Source organism: Apus apus, chromosome 4, assembly GCF_020740795.1.
Source record: "Apus apus isolate bApuApu2 chromosome 4, bApuApu2.pri.cur, whole genome shotgun sequence".
Classification (NCBI taxonomy): Eukaryota; Metazoa; Chordata; class Aves; order Apodiformes; family Apodidae; genus Apus; species Apus apus.
Genome location: NC_067285.1, coordinates 82564120 through 82584332, shown reverse-complemented (window position 1 = coordinate 82584332; position 20213 = coordinate 82564120). Strand labels below are relative to the sequence as shown.

Here is a 20213-nt window from a genome sequence, read left to right as displayed (position 1 = left end):
TCTCCCTGTTCCTCTCTCTATTCCTGTTTGGTTGGGGTTTTTTTGCTCTTAAATACATTTTCATAGAGGTACCACCAGCTTAACTGATGGGCTCAGCTATGTACTGCAGAAGGTCCGTGATGGAGCCAGCAAGAACCAGCTGTTTTCTTCTCTGGTCTCTTCTCGCACAGGCCACCCTTGCAGCATCCCCACTGCCAAAACCTCGCCACCTACACCCAGCTGAAAAGCCTACTGAGAAACCACTGCAAGACTGACAGGGAAATCAGGGGTGAAATTTTCTCCATATGACTTTGTAGTGAGACCAAAGACATCAGTGACAAAGGGATGGAAACTACATGGAAACTACCAAGGATGTTAAGTATCTGGAAAGCATAAAGGTGCCTTCCCATACAATTTCCAAGGAAGACTCACTCAAGCCTGAACTCCTCCATGTCAGGAAATAACTTGGGGTCTCTGGGCAGGACATAAGTTAGGACATGAACACGTGTACCTTTTGATATCTGACCTGTTCCTGGGGAGAAAAATAAAAGGGAGAAGTGTCAAAACAACAGCAAATCAGTGACTTCCTATAAACTGCTTCACAGAAAAAAAAAAAAAAAAAGAAAAAACAAAAAAAGAAAAACAAAGAGAAAACCCCTGCCCTTTACTTGGGAAACCTTCTCGGTAATCTCTCCTGCAGACTTTGAGGACCCATCCCAAACACCTCTATCTATTTAGAGCTCTAGAATGGTCAAAAGACAAGTTCCTACCTCTAGTTCTTCAACCTTGATAAAGAGGAACGGAAAACATAGATTAAGTCCTCTGTAAAACTTCTTCTGGGCTTCAAGACTTTATCCAAGTGAGTACAGGGTCCAGTTCACAGCAGATGCTGTTGTATCATGGTCCTAGAGGTCTCTCTCCATATTCTCTCTCTCCTTTCCCTACCTGGGTGGGAGGGGATCAAGAGCATTGTTGTCCATGGTTTAATTCCCGATCCTGAGTTAAACCATGACAAGGTCCAGATTTACAAAGACATTCACTTCAACACTACTAATGTGCAAAGGTAGGCTTCATAAGTACTTGGGTGTGCAAGTAGTATGGAAAGCAAGATTATTAGTTCCACAACCATGAGAAAAAATACAAGAAAGTCAAGAGTGAAGAACCTTGTCCAACTCATTGATTATCAGGATGTAAGATGATCCATGATTCTGTGAGATGTCCAAAAACTGACCAAAAGGGAGAAGTGTTAGAATACTTCTGGTAGTCAGCAAACACTCCTCTTCCCTCTCTTAATTACTCTCGTCTGCTAATTACTGCAGGTCTAGTAATTAGCAGATCTTTCTCTTTAAGCTTCAAAAGCAGATGCTCGTGGCTCTGCTCTTCTCTGCATTCAGAAATCCAGTGTCAGACCTCTTGGCTCTACAGAGACCGTCAATCTTTTCTCTTTCATACAGTGTCTTCACTGTGTGATTCCCACTTCTGCTGTTAGAGAACCATATGGTCACATAATCATCTTTTAATTTAGCCCACACAACATAAGAGCTGGGTTGCCATGAAGTGCCACAAGATAGTAAGGGACATATTTTGCCATAATTTCTCTGCATTCTTGTCGGGGTCTATACAATGGAGAAGGGAGCACGCATGAGATAAAAATTACATTTTGGACACATCTCTGAAGAAGGCTTACATGTGAATTTGGAACATCATGTCATCTTTGACCTGAGACTTCTGGAGAAACTGCATTAAATTGACCTGCAACTCCACAGCAAAAGCATTCTGGTTTCTCAGATACTATACCATAACACCATCAGTGAATAAAATCAGTGTAGCCAAAGGAGAAAAATATTAAGCTAGAAAAGTAATTTAAAAATGTTTTCATTTACTTAAAAGAATGCAATGTTTGATGACCACTTACACAAACCTGAAATCTGATAAACAATATACATAAAATATATATTACAAATGCTTTGCCTTAGATTATCAACCCTTCAGTAGTCATAAGAAGAAGTGAGAACTAGTTTTAGTTCCCAAGAAACTGATTCCATTCTTAACTGCAAAATTTGGGTACATACTTTAAGTTTTTCTCCTTCCCTCTTTCCCCTTCAAGAGTTCTTCAAACACATCTACTGTAACTGCTAGCTCTCTGATGGAAAGGGGAATTTCTGACTGCAAATGCACACACAGCACTACTCGCCAGGGAACCAATCAGGGCTGTGATGTCTGGGCAGAACATAATCCACATCTCCTCTTTTGATTTTCCCATCTGGGTCTGCACAAAGAGGTATTAAATAATGCTTTCATCAATTACGTACAGGTTTTCACATTAAAACTTTGAAGGCTTGGATACTAAAAAATATTACTAATTCATACAGTAATATGCAATATTTTATAAGAAATCTCAAGAAGTTGGAATGGTCTTACTGACTTGTCAGCATGCAGATTCAATTGCTCAGGATCTACAAACGTTTATCCTGACAGAGAAAAATCATTTATTCCTGTATACAAAGTTTATCCTAGCAGTTCCCACAATAACTTACGAGCAGAACAAGGGAAGTAAAAGCAATTAATTAATTCCATCTCAAAAGAATTAAAGGAAGAAAAAGGGACAGACATTATTTAAGACAGTAACTGAAATAAGCAGTCTGAAAAATGGGAGAAATGTTAAAACAGGAGTTAAAGATGAGATACCGCAAACTCCTGTTTAAAAATACAGATTTTATATATGACTGATATTTGGATAGACTAGAAGACTCTTAACACTGAGGAAACACAAAAAAGTGAGAACATTACTTCACAACCTAAACATAACATATTGCTTCTATAGGTAGAATAAAAATTGCCTAAGCAAAAACAGAAAAAAAGGAGGAATGCCTGAGAAGAAAGTGCAGCAGCAGAAGCAGCATCTTGACTGCAGAGCAGATGCCCAACACTGATATCTCAACCATTTATTTAATTCTGCTCTAAGTTTTAATCTAACTCGTGGTCAGACAACTTTAAAAGAAGGCAAGGCAGGCATCCTGAGGATTGCAAGGCTCAGCAGAAACCAGCATACTACACATGTTCTTTGTCACACAAGCTACTAGCTGGCAAATTCAGCTCTTCAGTCTTTCATTTAGTGCAGGGGTTTCTGTTTCTTCATCAGATGGGTTAAGAAGCAATCTGAAATCTTCTCCTTGAGGTTGGAGGATTTCTCTGAAAGGATCTGTAGTAATGCTGTGAGCCTAGAAAAGATAAAACATTGATTGTTTAACTGTGGCAGAATCAGAAAGATGGGGGGGATCCTTTTCCCTTCACATCGTAACAACGAAAAGAAGCTTTGCAGGGTTCTTAACGGTCAGTCAGTGCTATCTCAGACCAAGTGAAAAAGAAACTTCAAAACCAAACTCAAAAGGTCCTTCCAAGCACACCTGCTCTTTTATAGTATCATAGAATCCTAGAATCATCCTGGTTGGAAGGGACCTTGAATATCAAGTCCAACCATAACCTAAATCCTCCTACCATAACCTAATTTACCTGTTCAATGCTTAAATCATGTCACTAAGGACTATATCTACGTTTCTCTTAAATACTTTCAGGGATGGTTACTCCACCACCTCCCTGGGCAGCCTGTTCCACTGTTGAACAACTCTTTTGGTAAAGAAATACCCAGTCTAAACCTCCCCTGGCGCAGCTTCAGGACATCATGCTGAGGTGGTTCTCCCCAAGTGTTTTGCTTCTCAACTGCACCATGGGTTAAGAGGCTTAGTTGGCCCTTCCAAGTGATTCTTCTTTGCCTACCTATTAATAATCCTTGACCTGTTCCTCTGTTTACAAAATTCATGAGAGGCAGTGATCTCTTCTGAGATGTGTCTGTCTGTAAAAAGGAAAAACATGCTATTAGATAGTATGATATACTTAACTACTGAAATGATCTCATACAGTTTTTATGATGCAGTCCTACCAAGCTGCAAAGCTCCAAGCAGTATGAAAACTGCACACTTCTAGTGCACAGACACCCTCAAAAGAGCTGTTTCATGCATTAGATGTGAAAAAAATCACTTCCTCGTACACTAGTCCTGCTTTTCAAGGTCCCACACCCTCTCAAAAGCTTTTTAACATCATGATCTCTACAGACAGTAGAAATCCCTGTACTACAGAAATCAGGAGACACTGTATATGAGACCAAAAGTGGACTTGAGTGGAAGCTTCTTCACTTTTCCATGTCTCTACTTACATTGTAACGTATCCTGAATGTATGAGTTGTGTTGGGTCTTGAAAACTGATCATTAAAGACAATTCTTTCTCTGAGTGGCCGTTGCTCTGTACCACCAGACACTGCACTTGACACTCTGCTGTGGGCATATGGCCCTCGACGCTGAGAGAATTAAGAGTATTGAGAGAATGCAGCAATTTTAATTGGTTATAAAAACATTTTTTCTATTGCCATACAATAAAACCCCAGAAAAACAAACCCACAACAAAAAAGAAGGTAAGAAAAATATGCTTTCGCTAACCAAAAGCGCCAATTCGAGGTAATTTAAGGGTACCTATGTTTTTCAAACAGATTTGATATTGTACCTTAATATTAGTGTAAAATGCCCAAAGACTTATATTAATAAAAATAATGGACTTCACATGTGTCTCAATTCAAAGTATTATTCAGAAGTACAGTATCAAAATGCCAATTTGCTTTCATTTGGTGACATTACTTCCCTATCCTTCAAAAATAGTCAGTATCAGTAAGATTTATCTTTTTTGTCAGCCAGTATTCTTTTCTACTTCAGTCAGCATAATTTTCTACTTCTAATAATCCAGCATTAGTGAATAAAACAAGAAAAAGAGTTATTTAAACCCAGGTGCATGTAAGTGCAAGGTTACTATCTGGGTGGCTGGGTGTTCTTTTTTTTTTTCCCTAAATAGATTTTTGTTTTCAGAGTCCATCATGATTTGTTTGTGACCTGAAATTCTAAACTAGCTTCTGTTGCATTCTAATGGTATTCCAATGTAACACACATTAGCATGTTAAGACCATGTATTAAACACAAACCAACACAAACTGTAAGACTGCTCATTTCAACCAGTGACACAAAGCAATTTACTTCCAAACAGCTTGAAGTTTTTCACCAGTACAAAAATGAACACACTTACAGAGCTCTGCTGCAACTGGGGCACTGAAATATATTGTTCAACAGCCTCTGAGTTTATTGGTGGTAGCTTATTCCGGGTTGTAGAGGCACGAGCAGAAGACAAACGATCTGAGTTGGCACATCTACAGAATTTTAAAAGTACCTGTTTTAGGAAAATTCATACCAAAGACTTCTTCACTGAAGTAATATGAAATTATTAAGCACTACATTTCTTTACAGAACTCAGCTATAGAAAGTAACGGAACGTAATGCAGCTAAATAAATAAATAAATAAACCAAATGCCTCTGCAGAAAAAATACCATTCTGCTTGCTTTCTTTTTCTCTCTGAATTCTAGAATCAGCAATAAATTTCAGGTTAGCTCTCATCAAGTATTTTGCAAAATCCTTCCCTGGTGAAATTTCAGTAAAATTCTGAGAAAAGCAAAGAATAAAATTAAAAAACTCACAATTTAGTCCCCCTAAGGATTTCATCATTGTACATATTAGGAGGTTTTGAGAAGAGTTGGTCAGAAGTGAGAGAAGGTAACCTACGATGGCTTGGTAGCTTCCTAGAAGATGTCAGCAGTACCCGAGATGTTGAGAGAACACTGTTATCAGCAATTCTCCCCAACCTAGTGTGCAGCACTGAACTTGGAGCACTGGAGCCAATGCAATGCTGTTTGTCTTCTTGCTCATGCCTAAGAAAAAAGGGAGGAGAAAGATGAAGATGACTTAACAGAGTATCTTTGCTATCTTTGCAACATCTACAAGTCATCATCTCTTCAGTGATACACACAAACGAGATGACCGCCTTCTTACTGCCTTTTTAATTGAAATACAGCTTTTATTATATACTGAATTACAAATTAATTATGCCGCATTTTGAAAACAACAATACCAACACCTACTGTATTTTTTCTGCTGTGGCAACATGCCTCTTCTGAAGCGGCTTTGCTTGAATTGTCATCACACCATTCAAATCACTGCAGAAGTTGCTGGAGAAACGGTGAACCTAGTAAAAGCAACAAATATGCATTAACTTTAAGGTGCTTTTGAAGGAAGACCTCAAAAAGCCCATAGTTCATAGATCTTTCACTTGTTTCTCAGAAAGTTTCTGTTAAAACAGTTCAGTAGAACTCTCAGTGGTAGATGGCACAAATAGGTTGTTTTGCTTATTTTAAACATACTTACAAATAAAACGGGGGTAAACCAGTTATTAGAACTCTATTTGCAAGATAAGCTTCAGCTGAAGCTGGGGCTCAATTCTCCAAAATTTCAATCTTTGTTCAGCTCAGTCCAGGGATACCCAGCCTGGGCACTCCTTATCTAAGCATTTTACTTTTGGCTGCCGTGACCACTACAGAACCAACCATGTCAATGGGGAGCACTGAGACTGCTGTGCTGTCTCTTCTGCATTTCTTATCTTGTTACCTGACAAGCGTGGAAAAAGAGCAGATGGCAGAGCATGAAGTTGCTTGAACTGAATTGAGAAAGGAGGAGATAAAAAAAAAAAAAAAGGCAAAACCAACAACATAAAAAAAACCCAAAACACAAGCAAATTGGAAGGTAGTGACTGGAAAAGAAAAAATGTGCACAAGAACCAGAGAACAGAGGGAGTACGCAGCGAGCAGTACAGAAAAGGGCATTTTATCAATTCAACATGAGCTTCTGCAAAGACAGGTAAGGCCTAGTGCCAGCATGTTGGTGGATATAGCAGAGTCCCTTTTTACAAAAGACAAAGGAAATCAAAAGGAATGAGAGAGTATGAAACTCACAGGATTGTGAGTAAAGCCCTTCAGGTTGTAACTTGACATCCCTGCAGTCCAGGGAAGAGACCCATCTGTTTTCTTAACTCTATCAGGAGGAAACAACTGGACCATAACAAAAGGAGAGAATATGGTCTAAAAAGTGTTTTTCTATAAACCAACTTCAGTAATATCTTAGTGGTAAGCAGTGCCTTTAAAAAGCATCAAAGAACAAGTAATAGTAAACAAGAAATGCACATTTAATGAACCTTCATTTTAAATGAGATGGAATATTTTAAGTATACCTAATTGGTTTAAAAAGCAAAGTTAAGAGTTAAATAAAATATAAATACCCTTTTCTAGTTACAACCAGGACTCCCTCCGTTAGCAGAAAAAAAACCACCATTTGATAGGAAGCTATTTTTACCTGTGAGGAAACAAAAGATACACTTCGTGTTTCAGAGCCTCTGGAAAGAGGAACACTCCCAGCATCTGCAGTAATACGAACAACTGGCAAAGGTGGCGGTTTTGTTGTAACAGCTTTCAGCTTTTCCACCTGTCTGTCACCCTCTGCACAACAGGAGGAAAAAAAAAAAAAAAAAAAAAAAAAAGTAGAGGAAATAAGAGGAATTTTTTTTACACTTACCAGCCACCATTTGTTGGCATTCTATTAATATTACACTTCACAGTAAATAAAGATTTTCATATAGTTTTAGGCTTCCTATAAAATCTACCATAAATTACGTTCTTCTGAAAGCATTCACATTTGTTTATACTTTCTCTGACACTGGCAAACAAACTGGTCTACACAGTAGAATTGGAGGAGCATGTTTCTTTAGGAAAACACTGTTGTAATGTTATTTAAAAATAAAATTTTAAAACGTTACTGACTCTTACAACTTTTTTTTAAATTCCTTTTTTTAAAAAACAGCAGAAAAAACATATGTATCCAGGAAAAAAAAGTGTCTTGATCCTATCTTTGTCTGATAGCAGCTACACACTGCTTCATTCTGTATATATACCACCATCTTATTTCTATTATAAACACAAATTATTTTATATTCCTAGTTGAAATATTTTGTTTGGATATCTGTGTGTCTTAATTTTATGCCCTTCATAAAAGTGCACAATTATCATAAAACTGCTAAGCTATCCTTCCTAAACTATAATATTGAGCTGAACAATTCACCTGTGATGTCAAAATGCTTTTATATGTCAGCAGCACCTGAAATGTAAAGTTCTGATTCTGCAAGTATTCTGAAAAACTTTGTAATTTTTTACTTTGTTGTGGACTTACACTTGAAGTTGGGTGTACCCTACATTTGAGGCAATTTCCAAAACATTTGAGGTAATTTCCAAAACACACCAGTCATTATTCTGTTATTGTCCTTTTAGAACACATTGAAAGAACTGAAATCTCCCATCAGCCTTTACAGATATCACATGCACACCAAACAGAATGTCGCTTTTAGTTCACTTTCCTAGCTTTTGCTTCTCACTATAGTCCCTTAGAACATAAAAATACAAAATAAAGTAAAATTACATGCACTACCATTTATTCATTGATAATGAACTCCCGCACTGCCAGTAAGGCTATCTCACTGTAACAATCTGACCACCTACGGGTTCTTTTTATTAACAAGTCTCACACAATGAAGGCTTTGATTCCTAGGTTCCAGACTCGGACCATGTTGTCAGCGATCCTCTGCTAACAACATTAATTTGCATCCTGAGCCAGTGATTAAGATTTTTTTAAACACGCCCTTCTCCAATGAAGCTCTTTTCAGTCAGTATTCTTCCTTTTTTCACATCTCTCATGTAAAACTCTCTGAAAATTAATAGCAATGTTTGCATTTTAGGTGTGTGCATGTGCACGCGCACACAGCAAGGCATTACTTCTCTTACAGACCTTTTCTACCAACATGGTTATCTTAAGATAACCAGATTTCCCAAGCTTTGCTTAAGGGGGAAAAATATATAATAAAAATAATTAATTACTTTTCTGAGTTGGAGTAAATAAATACAGCGTCAGAAAATATTGAATACCTGTGATACTAGTTTTCCAATTTTTTTTAATCAGTTCCTCCAATATTCCAATGATATTGCTCCAGATACAATCAAACACTTCAGAAGCCACAGCATCTTTGATACAGGCATTGGGAGAAACAGGGGGAAAGCCACGCTTACTCCTCTTCTCAGCCAGATGTATTTTCTTTTCTTGCCAACTCTCATCATCACTAATAAAGGAAGCAAATTCAAATTAATTCCCATGGGTTTTGACTTCTTTTTTCCCTCCTTCTAATACACCAAATGAGTGGAAACATACATATGGAAGAAAAGCCAATCATCAGATGTAGATCACAAAAAAATTTGACTTCAAATGTAGAGAGTACATATGGGAACAGAACCTATGTAATACATACAATAAGTTATCTTTTCTTTTGCTGGCAGGTGAAAAATTAAAAACTCCAGCCAGGGCATTACAGCAAAGATTTGTAGCTCCAGAAGGAACAGCTGTGGTACTTAGTAATTTGAGACTAAATCCTATGCTTTTTTACCAAAACATAAGGGAAGTATTGTCTGTTGCATTTGGCAGGAGGATTATTATGTAGAACATTTATTTTTCATAGCATCCTGTGTGCCTGCACACATCTGCAACACTCCACCACTGATCAAAGACAAACAACTTTAAGGGATTACTGCAGCCTGACAAGACTAGCAGACCCCATATCCTTACACTCACCTCCTTCCCTTCCATTACTATGTGGACACTTACATTTTTAATCCACACCCCCCTGCCCCCACTTCTCTCTCTCTACCTAAGGAAGGACAGTGTAGCAACATTTCCTAACTTGATCTTATAATGTATCTCTCAGGAAGAAACTTTTAACCTCTTTTCTTTTTTAATATCATCATATCTCTGTTTAAGGAAATGCCTTTTTTTTTTTTTTTAAATGACAAGGATAATCCCAAATTCCTCCTAGTTTCTACTATCTCCCTTTTTTATTCTCAATTACTTCTTCCTCCAACAGGACTGAAAACTGTAACTGAAACTTGCCTGAAGGGTCCAACTCACAAAATGACCACACTATTTTCATATCAAGTTTTGCAATACCTAATGTTTTAATTATGGACAAAAAGATATTTCTGATTGAAGGAAACAAGAAACACACCGAGGAGACACAAAGGAGAGAAAAGCACCTTCAGTCAAGGCCTTCTCCCAGATTCAGTTCACTTACTGAGCAAAACGAAAAGAATCCAAAGAGGACTAACCTAAACCCTTACCAAAATGGGAACCACCCAGGCCCTCTGTTTCAAAAACAGGATGGAAATGGTGTTCTTCAGTTTTTCAGAACAACCATGTATTTTTCCTGTAAGTGCATCAAGCACAAAATGTCATGCTTTGTGCCCCTCTCCTCCTATCAACATTTCACCCTCAGAGAGGCCCTTTAGAAAACAGCGCATTAGAGTCTTTCATCCACCCAGTAGCCTAGTTGCTGGAACATTCAACTGGCTCCCAGGAAACCTACGCTACACAGTCAAGACAACAACTGCATGACTCCTGTTGCTCATGACTATGCTCTAAATGCAGTTTGTATCCTGCACTTCTCCTCACAAAGTTGTTATACACTGCACAGAAAGAATTTAAGATGCATTAGAGCAAATAATGACAGCATACACAGTATAATGACCCTAAACACCGGTGGTCAAGGCAATCACTTGGGGAGAAGGGATTCCCTTCATTTTACACCTGTCTCAACATTTCATTGATTATTTGATTATTGATTATATTGGGGTTGGACTCAATATTTGCAGGTCCCTTCTGACCCCTAATATTCTGTGATTCTTTGAATCTCCATGTTCAAGACACCTCAAAACAACTAGTGGTTAAGTTATATTCCTCTGACATGGGAGAAGTGAGTTTTGAACCACTAGAAAGACAACATACCTAATCTATCACAAGCCCAATGAGTGCTCTGACAACTGTGCTACCAAACACAGGGAAAGAAATAACTGTATTTTACACAAGGGAAACACAGTTTATGAACCCTGACTGGGTGCACTGATAATTTTTCATTATATTCTTCAAAAATACATATATCTGTTATTTACAGTTCCTTGTTGTCAAAGGCAAAATATTCTTCTATTTTTCCATCCACATCGTAGATTTCTTCTTCCAGGAATAAATACACATATGAGTCAGAAGTAGAAACCTTAGTGGAACTTGAATCTAGTGGTTTATGTATTGGAGATGCGGTTGGGATCAGTTTAGAGCCTGAAACGCAGAGCCTGAAAAAAGATCAACAAATGACAATTAAATACCCAAAGAAAGAAGAAAATGCATGTTAATTTATAGTAAAATGTTTCAGTGATACAAATGGAATATTTATACATATTTCTGAAGAGGGAAGACCAAAAAGAAAACTTAAAAAAATTTAACGTACTCTTTTATATTACTAGTACATTCATGGAGGCCAGGTAAACACTTAGTATCTACACAGGAGGCACTTCTGCTCTGAAAATGCTGAACACCTTCATCCTTTGGCAACAGGAGCTGCTTTCCCAGAACCCTGAGTAAAAAGGAGAGTGAATGATAGCTTAGATGGAAACCCGTATGCAAATATCAACAATACAAATACCTGCAAACAGTAGGCAACATGAAAGCAAGCCTTACATTTGCTCTGAAAAAACAATTTATGGAGGGGCCAGGGCCTTGGGTAATACATTAACATTGCCTAGTATTTAAGTAATTAAAGTTAAACTGATGTACACAAGATGAGATTCTAGCTTAGAACTCTGAAGAGCAAATAGTAAATCTTGTTAGATTGTTCTAAAGACAGGTAAAGTAAACACTTCCTTTCTTATCAAACTCCCAAGAAATATTTAACAATGGAAGACAAACAACATCTGGTATGACTTTACTTACTCAATTCCAGTATATAACAATCTGAGCAGAAGTCCTAATCAAAATGTTTACATGGGTAGTTAAGGCTAGAATTAAGCTCCGAAAATGCACAAAATCCAACATGCATAATGCAGAGGTAGAAAGAAAAGGTAAAAGCAACTCTATTTAAACATACACAAAACTACTCCAAAATAATTTCTCAACATAGTATAGGTAAATAATAATCACTGCCTACTGAACCGGTTTTCACTAGAATTCACAAGGGATCTTGAATGAAATTGCCAGTAGTGAAAGCAGCAATGTTCAGACTCACCTGAACACATTTTCCTGATTCTACTTCCTACAGAACAGCAGTTTATGCCACAAGAAGCTCTAAGCAATAGCCTTTATTTTTTTATTTTGTAAGCCAAGAAAAAAAGCTTTCCATTAAGTAGATCTCATATTTCTCTTATTGGCGACAGTTCTCATGTATATTTATTCCTACATGCTGAGCTAAGTATTCATGTATTAACATAGCTGTTTTACAAATAAAAATTAAATTTTTTTTTTTAAAAAAGACAGTCAGGGAGCAATTTGAAGCACAACTCTCAGATGACATCCCAGAGTCAACATAAACTGAGTTTTAAGGTTTAAGCTTAATAATGTAAATAACTTATATTGTTCTTTATAAACCACAGGATGTACCATATCCATTAGTGCCAAATGACAGATAGCTTCCAAATTTCTTCAGTTTACTTTCAACCTCTTGGACTTGTTTAGTACTGCCAGCTTTAGATTTTAATCAGGAAATGTAAATCTGCAGTTAAATCAGGAATCACTCACTCAGAAAAGAAATTCCACCTAGTGAAAATACAGTAAAATGCCCTACTATTTTGAATTAATTACACAGCACAAAAAAACCCATCTCCCATCTTATGCATGTTCTATTAACTTCTACAATATTTTAAAAAGGCAAAGCATAGTTTCATACTACTAAAATTGCCTCGGATTTATTTAAAAATTATCTCTTGTTCCTGACAAAGTGTGACAAGCTTTTGATTTTAGTTTATATTTACTAGTAACCAGTCTCTGCAAACTATCTGAAAGCACTCAAAGCATACCACAGCTACTGACAGCATTGTTTTTAATTGTGTTAATGAACTATTGACTAGAAGATAGACACATGCAGCTCTATGTTTATGTTTAGAATAGCTTAGAGCCAAGACATCTCTCTAAGAAAGATGTGTAATTATTAATAAAGGCAGGACAGTACAATGCAGTGCAATTGACTTCTGACCCTTGTTCTGTAAGAAGCGGTCATCAGACGGCCTAGACATTTTGCATGTCTGTGCAAAACAATTATCATTAATTATCCTCATATCTGTTGAACACATTGTTTTACATTGATTTATATAGTCTAGAAAGACATTATGGCTGTGCAGTGTATGTGAAGCATGTGGTTGCCTATATTTTTCGCATCTCTTTAGTTGTATCAGTAACAATTAACACCAAATTTCTTGGAATTTCACAGTATGTCTCCACTTAAGAGTAAAAAAAAATAAATCCTTACAAGATATAATATTTATTTAGAAAAATGGTACATTATTATTTTCTCATTACATCCTGCTACAATATCTTTGTCTGTAATCATTGTACTAAGCAACACAAAGAGCATTAGCTGGTAGCACACCACCACTCAGACTGACTGCATAACTATGGCACAGCTCAGTCCCAGAGATCCAGATTTGAATGCAAAGGTGTTCCTGATGCCATACATCCAGAGAAATTCACATAAGGATACTCCAAAAATTCAGATTAGAGGGATAACTGGTTAAAACTAGTACCAGTAAGAAATGTCCTTACCTTAGATGAGGAAATTGTTCAACCCAGTCTGCACATTCTGCCTGCAGGCTCTGAGTTTGGGAGGTCACTTTTCCTTCAAACAGCATTTCATCAATCTCCCAAAATAACTGATGCACTCTCTGTGTGTTGGCTTTATCAAATTCCTACATATTATAAAATTAATAGTTGTTAGCAAGTATGCATACATATTTCTATTGAAAAAAAAACACAACACTTAAAGAACAGGACAACTTGAACCAATTTGGTTGAGCATCTCAGAATGGATCTTCAGACTACCTACTCTGGAGACAATTTATATGCTGCAGTGGAAAAAAAAACAAACAGGTAACTGACCCGAGCAAGGTAATTTAGGAAAAATTAATAAGCTGTCTAGGATCAGACAACAGAAAACACCGTTATAAGGTGCCTGGACTCCTGGTTCCCTCCCTGCTCCAGAAAGATGGAAACATGTGCATCACATCTCTGCGACCCACATCACCAAAGCACTCTGCTCGTTTGAGCAGCACTTTTCCTTTCCAAGTAAAAACAAGCTAAGAGGGCCAAGATGGGGCACCTTCCCTCTGCATGATATGCAGGTGGTTACGAAACAACGTTCAGTGTGAGAAAAGGCCTTTTACACCTCCTCACTGAAGCTACAACTTAGTACAAGCAGCAATGGCTGAGTGTAGAGGCACATGAAGGCAGCAGGGAAGAGCCTGACTTCATCCAGCGATGCGGAAACAAGCACGTGGCTGAGGGTTCCTTGGCTGAGACACTGTTCATAATTAAATCAGGCCACTTGTATCAGACCCTTGGAAACAAAAGAAAAAGTCATACTACTCAGGGTCCTAATTACATCTGTTCACTTCCAGCTGAGTGCCTCAACCACTTCAGCACCCAGAAGGGATCACACTGAAAAGGAATAGGAAAATAACTCTCACACAGGTTACCATATGATCCAGGGTCAGGCTTTCTCCTGGAGGGATGGAAGTGACCAAAGGGCTCAGTACTCTAAAGATTAGGATATTGTGCAAAAGGTATGGCAGAACTACCACTAGCAGCCATGGATGGCTTTTTAAAATCAAAGTGACAGTGACCACAATGCTTTTAGATTTATTCAATGCTGTCAGCCTGTGCCACGTGTGCTTGAGAGATCAGCCTCTATATGGGTTTAACCTCTTTCTGCATCACCTACAAAACAGAACTGAGCTTAGGTAAGAGCTAAATATCTACTCAGATTGGGACATTTACATGCATGCTCATGAATGTACCTTATGACTCAAAAGACTGAGAATAGTTCAACTGAGACACTGCCTGCCTTATGCAGTATTTGAACACTTATTTCATCACTCTCATGGACTCAGAAAACTAAACCTACCTTCTTGGGTAAAACTGGTTTGTTCTTTCCAAATTTAATAATTTCATATTTTTATTAAATTTTTCAGCTGCACTGATATCAACTTGCAAAGAGAACTAATTTTTAAGATATTAATTTAGGCTACAATAAATGAAAGAGTTAACTTCCATTTTCTGAAAAAATTAATCTGTTGTATAATATTTATCTAAAGTGCACTGGAAAAGTTTCTGTGACGTACATCATCCCTCCAGGAGTAAACTGAACTTCTTTCAGTAGACAAACCAGTAGTATAGCTGTTTATTCCAGACCAAGAATTATTCAACTCTGTGGGTGTTGTACGACCACTAGATGAAAGTGATGAAAGCATTTCACTGTGAAAAGAAGACAAATTAAAATGAACACAATGGGGTTTTTTTGTGTAAACATTTTTAAAATAACACAACTGACCACATAAACAGTGATATATAGTCCTGTTGGATGCAAGGTTTTCATAACATCATAGAATATTAGGGGTTAGAAGGGACCTCTGGAGATCATAGAGTCCAACCTCCCTGCCAGAGCGTGACCACCAAGGGCAGATCACTCAGAAAGGCATCCAGACAGGTCTTGAAAGTCTCCATAGAAGAAGTCTCCACAATCTCTCTGGGCAGCCTGTTCCAGTGCTCCATAACCCTTACAGTAAAGAAGTTTTTCCTCAGGTTGATGTGGAACTTCCTGTGTTCCATTTTGTGTCCATTGTCTCTTGTCCTATCACAGGGCATGATTGAAAAGAGATTGGCCCTTCCTTCTTGACACACACCCTTCAGGTATTTGTAAACATTAATAAGATCCCCTCTCAGACCTCTCCAGACTAAACAGCCCCAGGTCTCTTAGCCTTTCCTTATAAGACAGATGTTCCAGTCCTTTAATCATCCTTGTAGCCCACCACTGGACTCTCTCAAGGTAAATCCCTGTCCCTCTTGAACTGAGGAGCCCAGAACTGGATGCAATACTCCAGATGTGGTCTCACTAGGGCAGAGTAGAGGGGGAAAAGAACCTCCCTCAGCCTGCTGGACACACTCTTCTTAATGCACCACAGGATATCATTTGCCTTCTTGGCCACAGAGGCATGTTGCTGTTCCATGGGTAACCTGTTGTCCACCAGCACTCTAAGGTCCTTTTCCACAGAGCTACTTTCTAGCAGGTCAACTAATCTGTACATGCATTGTGTTTTCAGGACATGCTGTTAGAGTCAATGTGAAGAGTTCCAAATGTGTATTTTTAGTAGAGTGCAGTGAGTACATGCTCCTCTTTGTACCATTTACTAGCTTAAAGGCAATTCTTTACACAGCATTATATATGTTTTTATATATATACGTGTATCATTGCAAATCTAGAATGTATCCACACATATATACCAAGTATTTCCAGCTCTAACAATTATTTTTTTTTCACCAGTTCAGCTAACGAGCACATCAAAACCATCCAATAAAGATAACATAAGCCTTCTTAAATCCTATTAGAAGCTATCACAAGAAAATTGTGCAAAACCGAGGATGACGTCTCTACAAATGTTTCTAATAGCACTGAGTTACAGATCTGTACACAATGTCTTATGCTGTTACATCTGGTGCACCTTAAACCCTGAGCTCTGGGATTCCATCTCTCAGAAAGCTGTAGTGGGGTCCCTGCCAGCTCCCACACACACACAATGCAGCTAAAGCAAAGGCAGGCCAGGGAAATCCTATCCTGTGCCAACTGGAATGCAACTTCTTTATAGTTACCTGACCTGTCACGCTGGTGAACACAATTTGTGTTTAACCATGAAGTCAGACTTCCCTTCCAGGCACACTCAGTGCCCTCCACTATGCTCTAAAAATATGCAAATCCATAACAATAACCAGGAGTGAAGTGCAAACCCTGTAAACAATGGGTTGGGTCAATTTATATCCTTCATTAGCTGTCATCCGTGGGAATAACTAGAAGCATGACTAATGAAAATGAATACCAATCTTGAAATACCTATTTAATCCAAGAGTCTGTTAATGAAGCAGTATTTCAGAAGTGATCACATACCAAGTATAATTGTCAATGGCTTCCTGCACATTTTTCTCAAAAACTGCTGGAAGAGACTCTCCGCTTTTTCCAGAAGGGCATTGATTTGTGGAACCTCTGAACAGTCCCTTCCTATAAAAAGAGAAACACATTATTCCATAATGTGAAATAAGGTTAACTCACACCTCCACTGGTGTTCAATCATTAACATAGAGTCCATTTTCTCTGATGGCTCTCTGCATAAAAGTGAGTTACAGATACAGTGCCAAGCAAAGAATGATCTTTATTATAACTACAAACTCTCAGTTTGGCTGGTTTGAGTGAACCGAGATATTAGTACATCTGGAAACATGGACATTCTCTCAATACAGTTAAAGGCCACAAAGCATCAGTTCATTCAGTACCAAAGACTCCTTAACACTGTCCTAAAAACCAAGCCACAAACTTTCTAGTATTACGCTTTTCCAGTGTAAGATATGCTAGAACTTTTCTGTTTTCCCATATCCCTGAACATGCACAAATTTTAAACCATCTTTTACAAACCACACAGATGAATATTAACATACAGTAAGGCACAGGAATGCCTTCACTTTCATTACTAGTCTTAAAATCGTGTATTTTAATGAAGACAGGACTTTAAAAAAAACCCACAAACAACAAAAAACTCTTCATAATCATATATTTCCATAATCACACTAAGTTCTGTCATTTATATGTTAAACCCACCTCTAAAGAACATATACAGATGTGTCAAAGCATTCCTCAGAAACACCTTTACAACAGATTATTTAATCCGTGGAAGTTCCTAGCTTCATCCCATACCATTTCAGATCTTAACTGCGAAGAGATGCATGATTGTATCAAAGTACATTTGTGAATGAGTAACTGTAAGGCAACAGCTCACAGTTCAAGAATTGTATTGATTTCTTTAGCCAAGAACTGTAAATTGGCCCTGCAGGATTGCTTGATGTCTTCCTATCCTTTCTGGTATTTACCTTGCCTTCACACAAAGGTGCATACATCAAAATCTAACTCCCCAGTCAAACAGACCATATCACACATCCTACTCCCATGTCTCAGCTAATAAGCCACCAAAAAACTAGAAGTTTAAACTTCTCATCAAGGAAAACCCTGAACTGCAAATTCTTGGAAGCTAATACAACAGCAGTGGAAAGCATCTCTATGAGTTTGCTTTAAATTTCCTCCCTCTCCTCTAGGCATCTGCTTTTCGCCAATATCAAAACCAAGACCCTATGGAAAGTGGCACAGACTAGTCCCAGGAAAACTTCATGTTGCCATAACACCAGAATTTATCTCCCAGGCAATAATGGTGAAGTCACAGGCCATCTTCTACATGGAAAGCTGGTTCCTTTTGTACATACCCTCTGCCATTTCATTTACCATGTTACTGTCCAGGCAACCTTTTAAGGTCTTTCTCACTTATTTTTTCATAGCTGACCCTTGTCTTTAGTGTTTTTCCACAGCCTAATACTGCCTTCTCACTTCACTGCTCACCCCTTTACTTGGTCAACTACATTGAATTGCCCAGGACAGATCCCCGTGAAACATCACTGGAGAAAGAAACCATTTACTACTACCCTGTTTCCCACCATAGTTACCTGTCTGTGCAAGAACTCTTCTCTTGTATTCCATCTGTTTCATTGACTTGACAGACTTTTGGAAACCCAAGCTAACAACACTGATTCGATCCCCAATATCTATAAAGGCCACCTGACTTCTCAAAGAACCCCAGGTGGGTTTGGTTGTTGGTTTGTGGGGTTTTTTCATGGTTTTGAAGGAAACCTGAACCTCCAAACATGAACACCCCCCCCAAAACAAAACAAAAAAAAACCCAAACAACAAAACACAACAAAAAAAACCCCAACACCCACACAAACAAAACCACAAAAAACCCACAAAAAACCAAAAAAAAAAAAACAAACAAAAATAATAAAAAACCCCAAACATTCTACGTGCAACAAAGCATATGCATTATCTTTAATGGCATAATATATGATGTGAAACGGAGCAACATGTTTCCCACATCATGCCACTGTTTGCTGTGGGACTGCTCCTCCTGACTGCTTGGCCCACATGCCATTAGACGATAAGACATTTTATTGCGATGAAATAAAACGACAGGCAAAGCCCCTCCCAGCACCTCCACAGCACCGTTCCCCAGCGCTGGCAAGGGAGCGGCAGGCAGTGCCTGCAGCAGCCAGCTCCCGGCTGCTCTCCAGCCCTACCCCAAGTCTCTGCCGTCGCAGACATTAAATGCTGCCGATACAAAACAGTAACCCTGTCCGCCGACACCCGCCGGCGCCCCAGCCGCCGCGGGAGGGCCGGCCGGCCAGCCCCGGCCAACCTCTGCGAGGGGCCGTCAGCCCCCGCAGCCAGCCCAGACCCGGGGCGGAGCCCGCCCGCCCGCACTCACCCCACCACGAAGAGCCCCCGGCCGCCGCAGCAGTCCCCCGGCGCGCTGCCGCCCCGCGCCCTGCGCATGTGGGGCGCTGAGCGGCGAGCGCTGCTGTTCGGGGCCCCCCGGGCGGTCCCTCGCACCGCCTCCGAGCGCTGCAGGGCGGCGAGGAGAAGCTGAACGCCCCGCCGTGCCCTCCACGCCTCGCCTCCCCAGCCCGGCCCCTTGGGCCGGCAGCGCCCTGGCGGCTCTGCAGGGGCGTCCCCTGGGGACGAGCGATGGGCGCTACCCCGCCGCCCACGCCTGGGGTCCCGACTCTAAAGGCCGGCCGGAAAACCAAGCGTCCTCAGCCTGAACGGGAGAAATGCACACTTCCCCCGCCTCCGGCCTCTGAACACGCAGCCGAAAAAGGCTCAATTTGGGGCACTTCTGCCCACAGAGGTTTTCCATCGCCTTTATAGATGATAAGAAAAGTGACGCCGTGCTGGACAATTGAGTTGTTTTCCTTCTTAATAAGAGTTCCCCTCTGACTGTCCCTGCACAAATCATCGATCTCCCGGAGCAGCAGTGACAGGCAGAGCGTAGGCTGTCAGCTGCAGATTTACACTAGACCAGCTATCTCCAGCCACAGCATATAAATTCTGCTGCCTGTTTATTTTGCTGAAAGCCTCTCGCAGAGGAGGAACTACGTACATCTGTTCATAAAGCAAGTAAGTATTCTTATGAGGAGAGAAGAAAGGCCACATTAAAAATTCTGTAATTTTAGACTGAAAAAGTATGGCAGATGAAACCTCTCGCTACAGGGAAACAAACAGCAGCATTTATATTTAAAGTTTCATAACCCAAAAA

At 39.3% G+C, this 20213-nt stretch overlaps 1 protein-coding gene across 3 annotated transcripts; it reads right to left on the bottom strand.

Moving 5' to 3' along the window:
• Positions 1-1837: 1837 nt before the first annotated feature.
• FAM149A (family with sequence similarity 149 member A) lies at positions 1838-19495 on the bottom strand. 3 transcript variants are annotated; one of them, XM_051619713.1, is made up of 15 exons: positions 19383-19495; positions 16970-17080; positions 15153-15285; positions 13579-13721; positions 11276-11401; positions 10944-11120; positions 8877-9067; positions 7258-7400; positions 6861-6956; positions 5994-6097; positions 5553-5783; positions 5107-5227; positions 4193-4333; positions 3757-3832; positions 1838-3200 (listed from the first exon to the last, which is right to left on the bottom strand). In XM_051619713.1, the coding sequence occupies exons 1-15, from the start codon at positions 19448-19450 to the stop codon at positions 3127-3129; spliced, it is 1935 nt and encodes a 644-aa protein (XP_051475673.1). In that variant the 5' UTR covers positions 19451-19495; the 3' UTR covers positions 1838-3126. The 3 variants fall into 3 exon arrangements, with proteins under 3 accessions (XP_051475673.1, XP_051475676.1, XP_051475675.1); XM_051619716.1 differs by lacking the exon at positions 19383-19495 and adding an exon at positions 18568-18582; XM_051619715.1 differs by lacking the exon at positions 6861-6956.
• Between the last annotated feature and the right edge of the window lie 718 nt (positions 19496-20213).

Excerpts from the sequence above, each read along its gene's own strand:
- FAM149A (XM_051619713.1), bottom strand. The coding sequence starts at position 19,450 with ATGCGCAGGGCGCGGGGCGGCAGCGCGCCGGGGGACTGCTGCGGCGGC. Across the intron at positions 13,722-15,152 it reads TTTACTCCTGGAGGGATGAT|GAATTTGATAAAGCCAACAC; the intron begins GTACGTCACAGA and ends TATAATATGTAG. Across the intron at positions 11,402-13,578 it reads GAACAATTTCCTCATCTAAG|GGTTCTGGGAAAGCAGCTCC; the intron begins GTAAGGACATTT and ends CTTTTTACTCAG.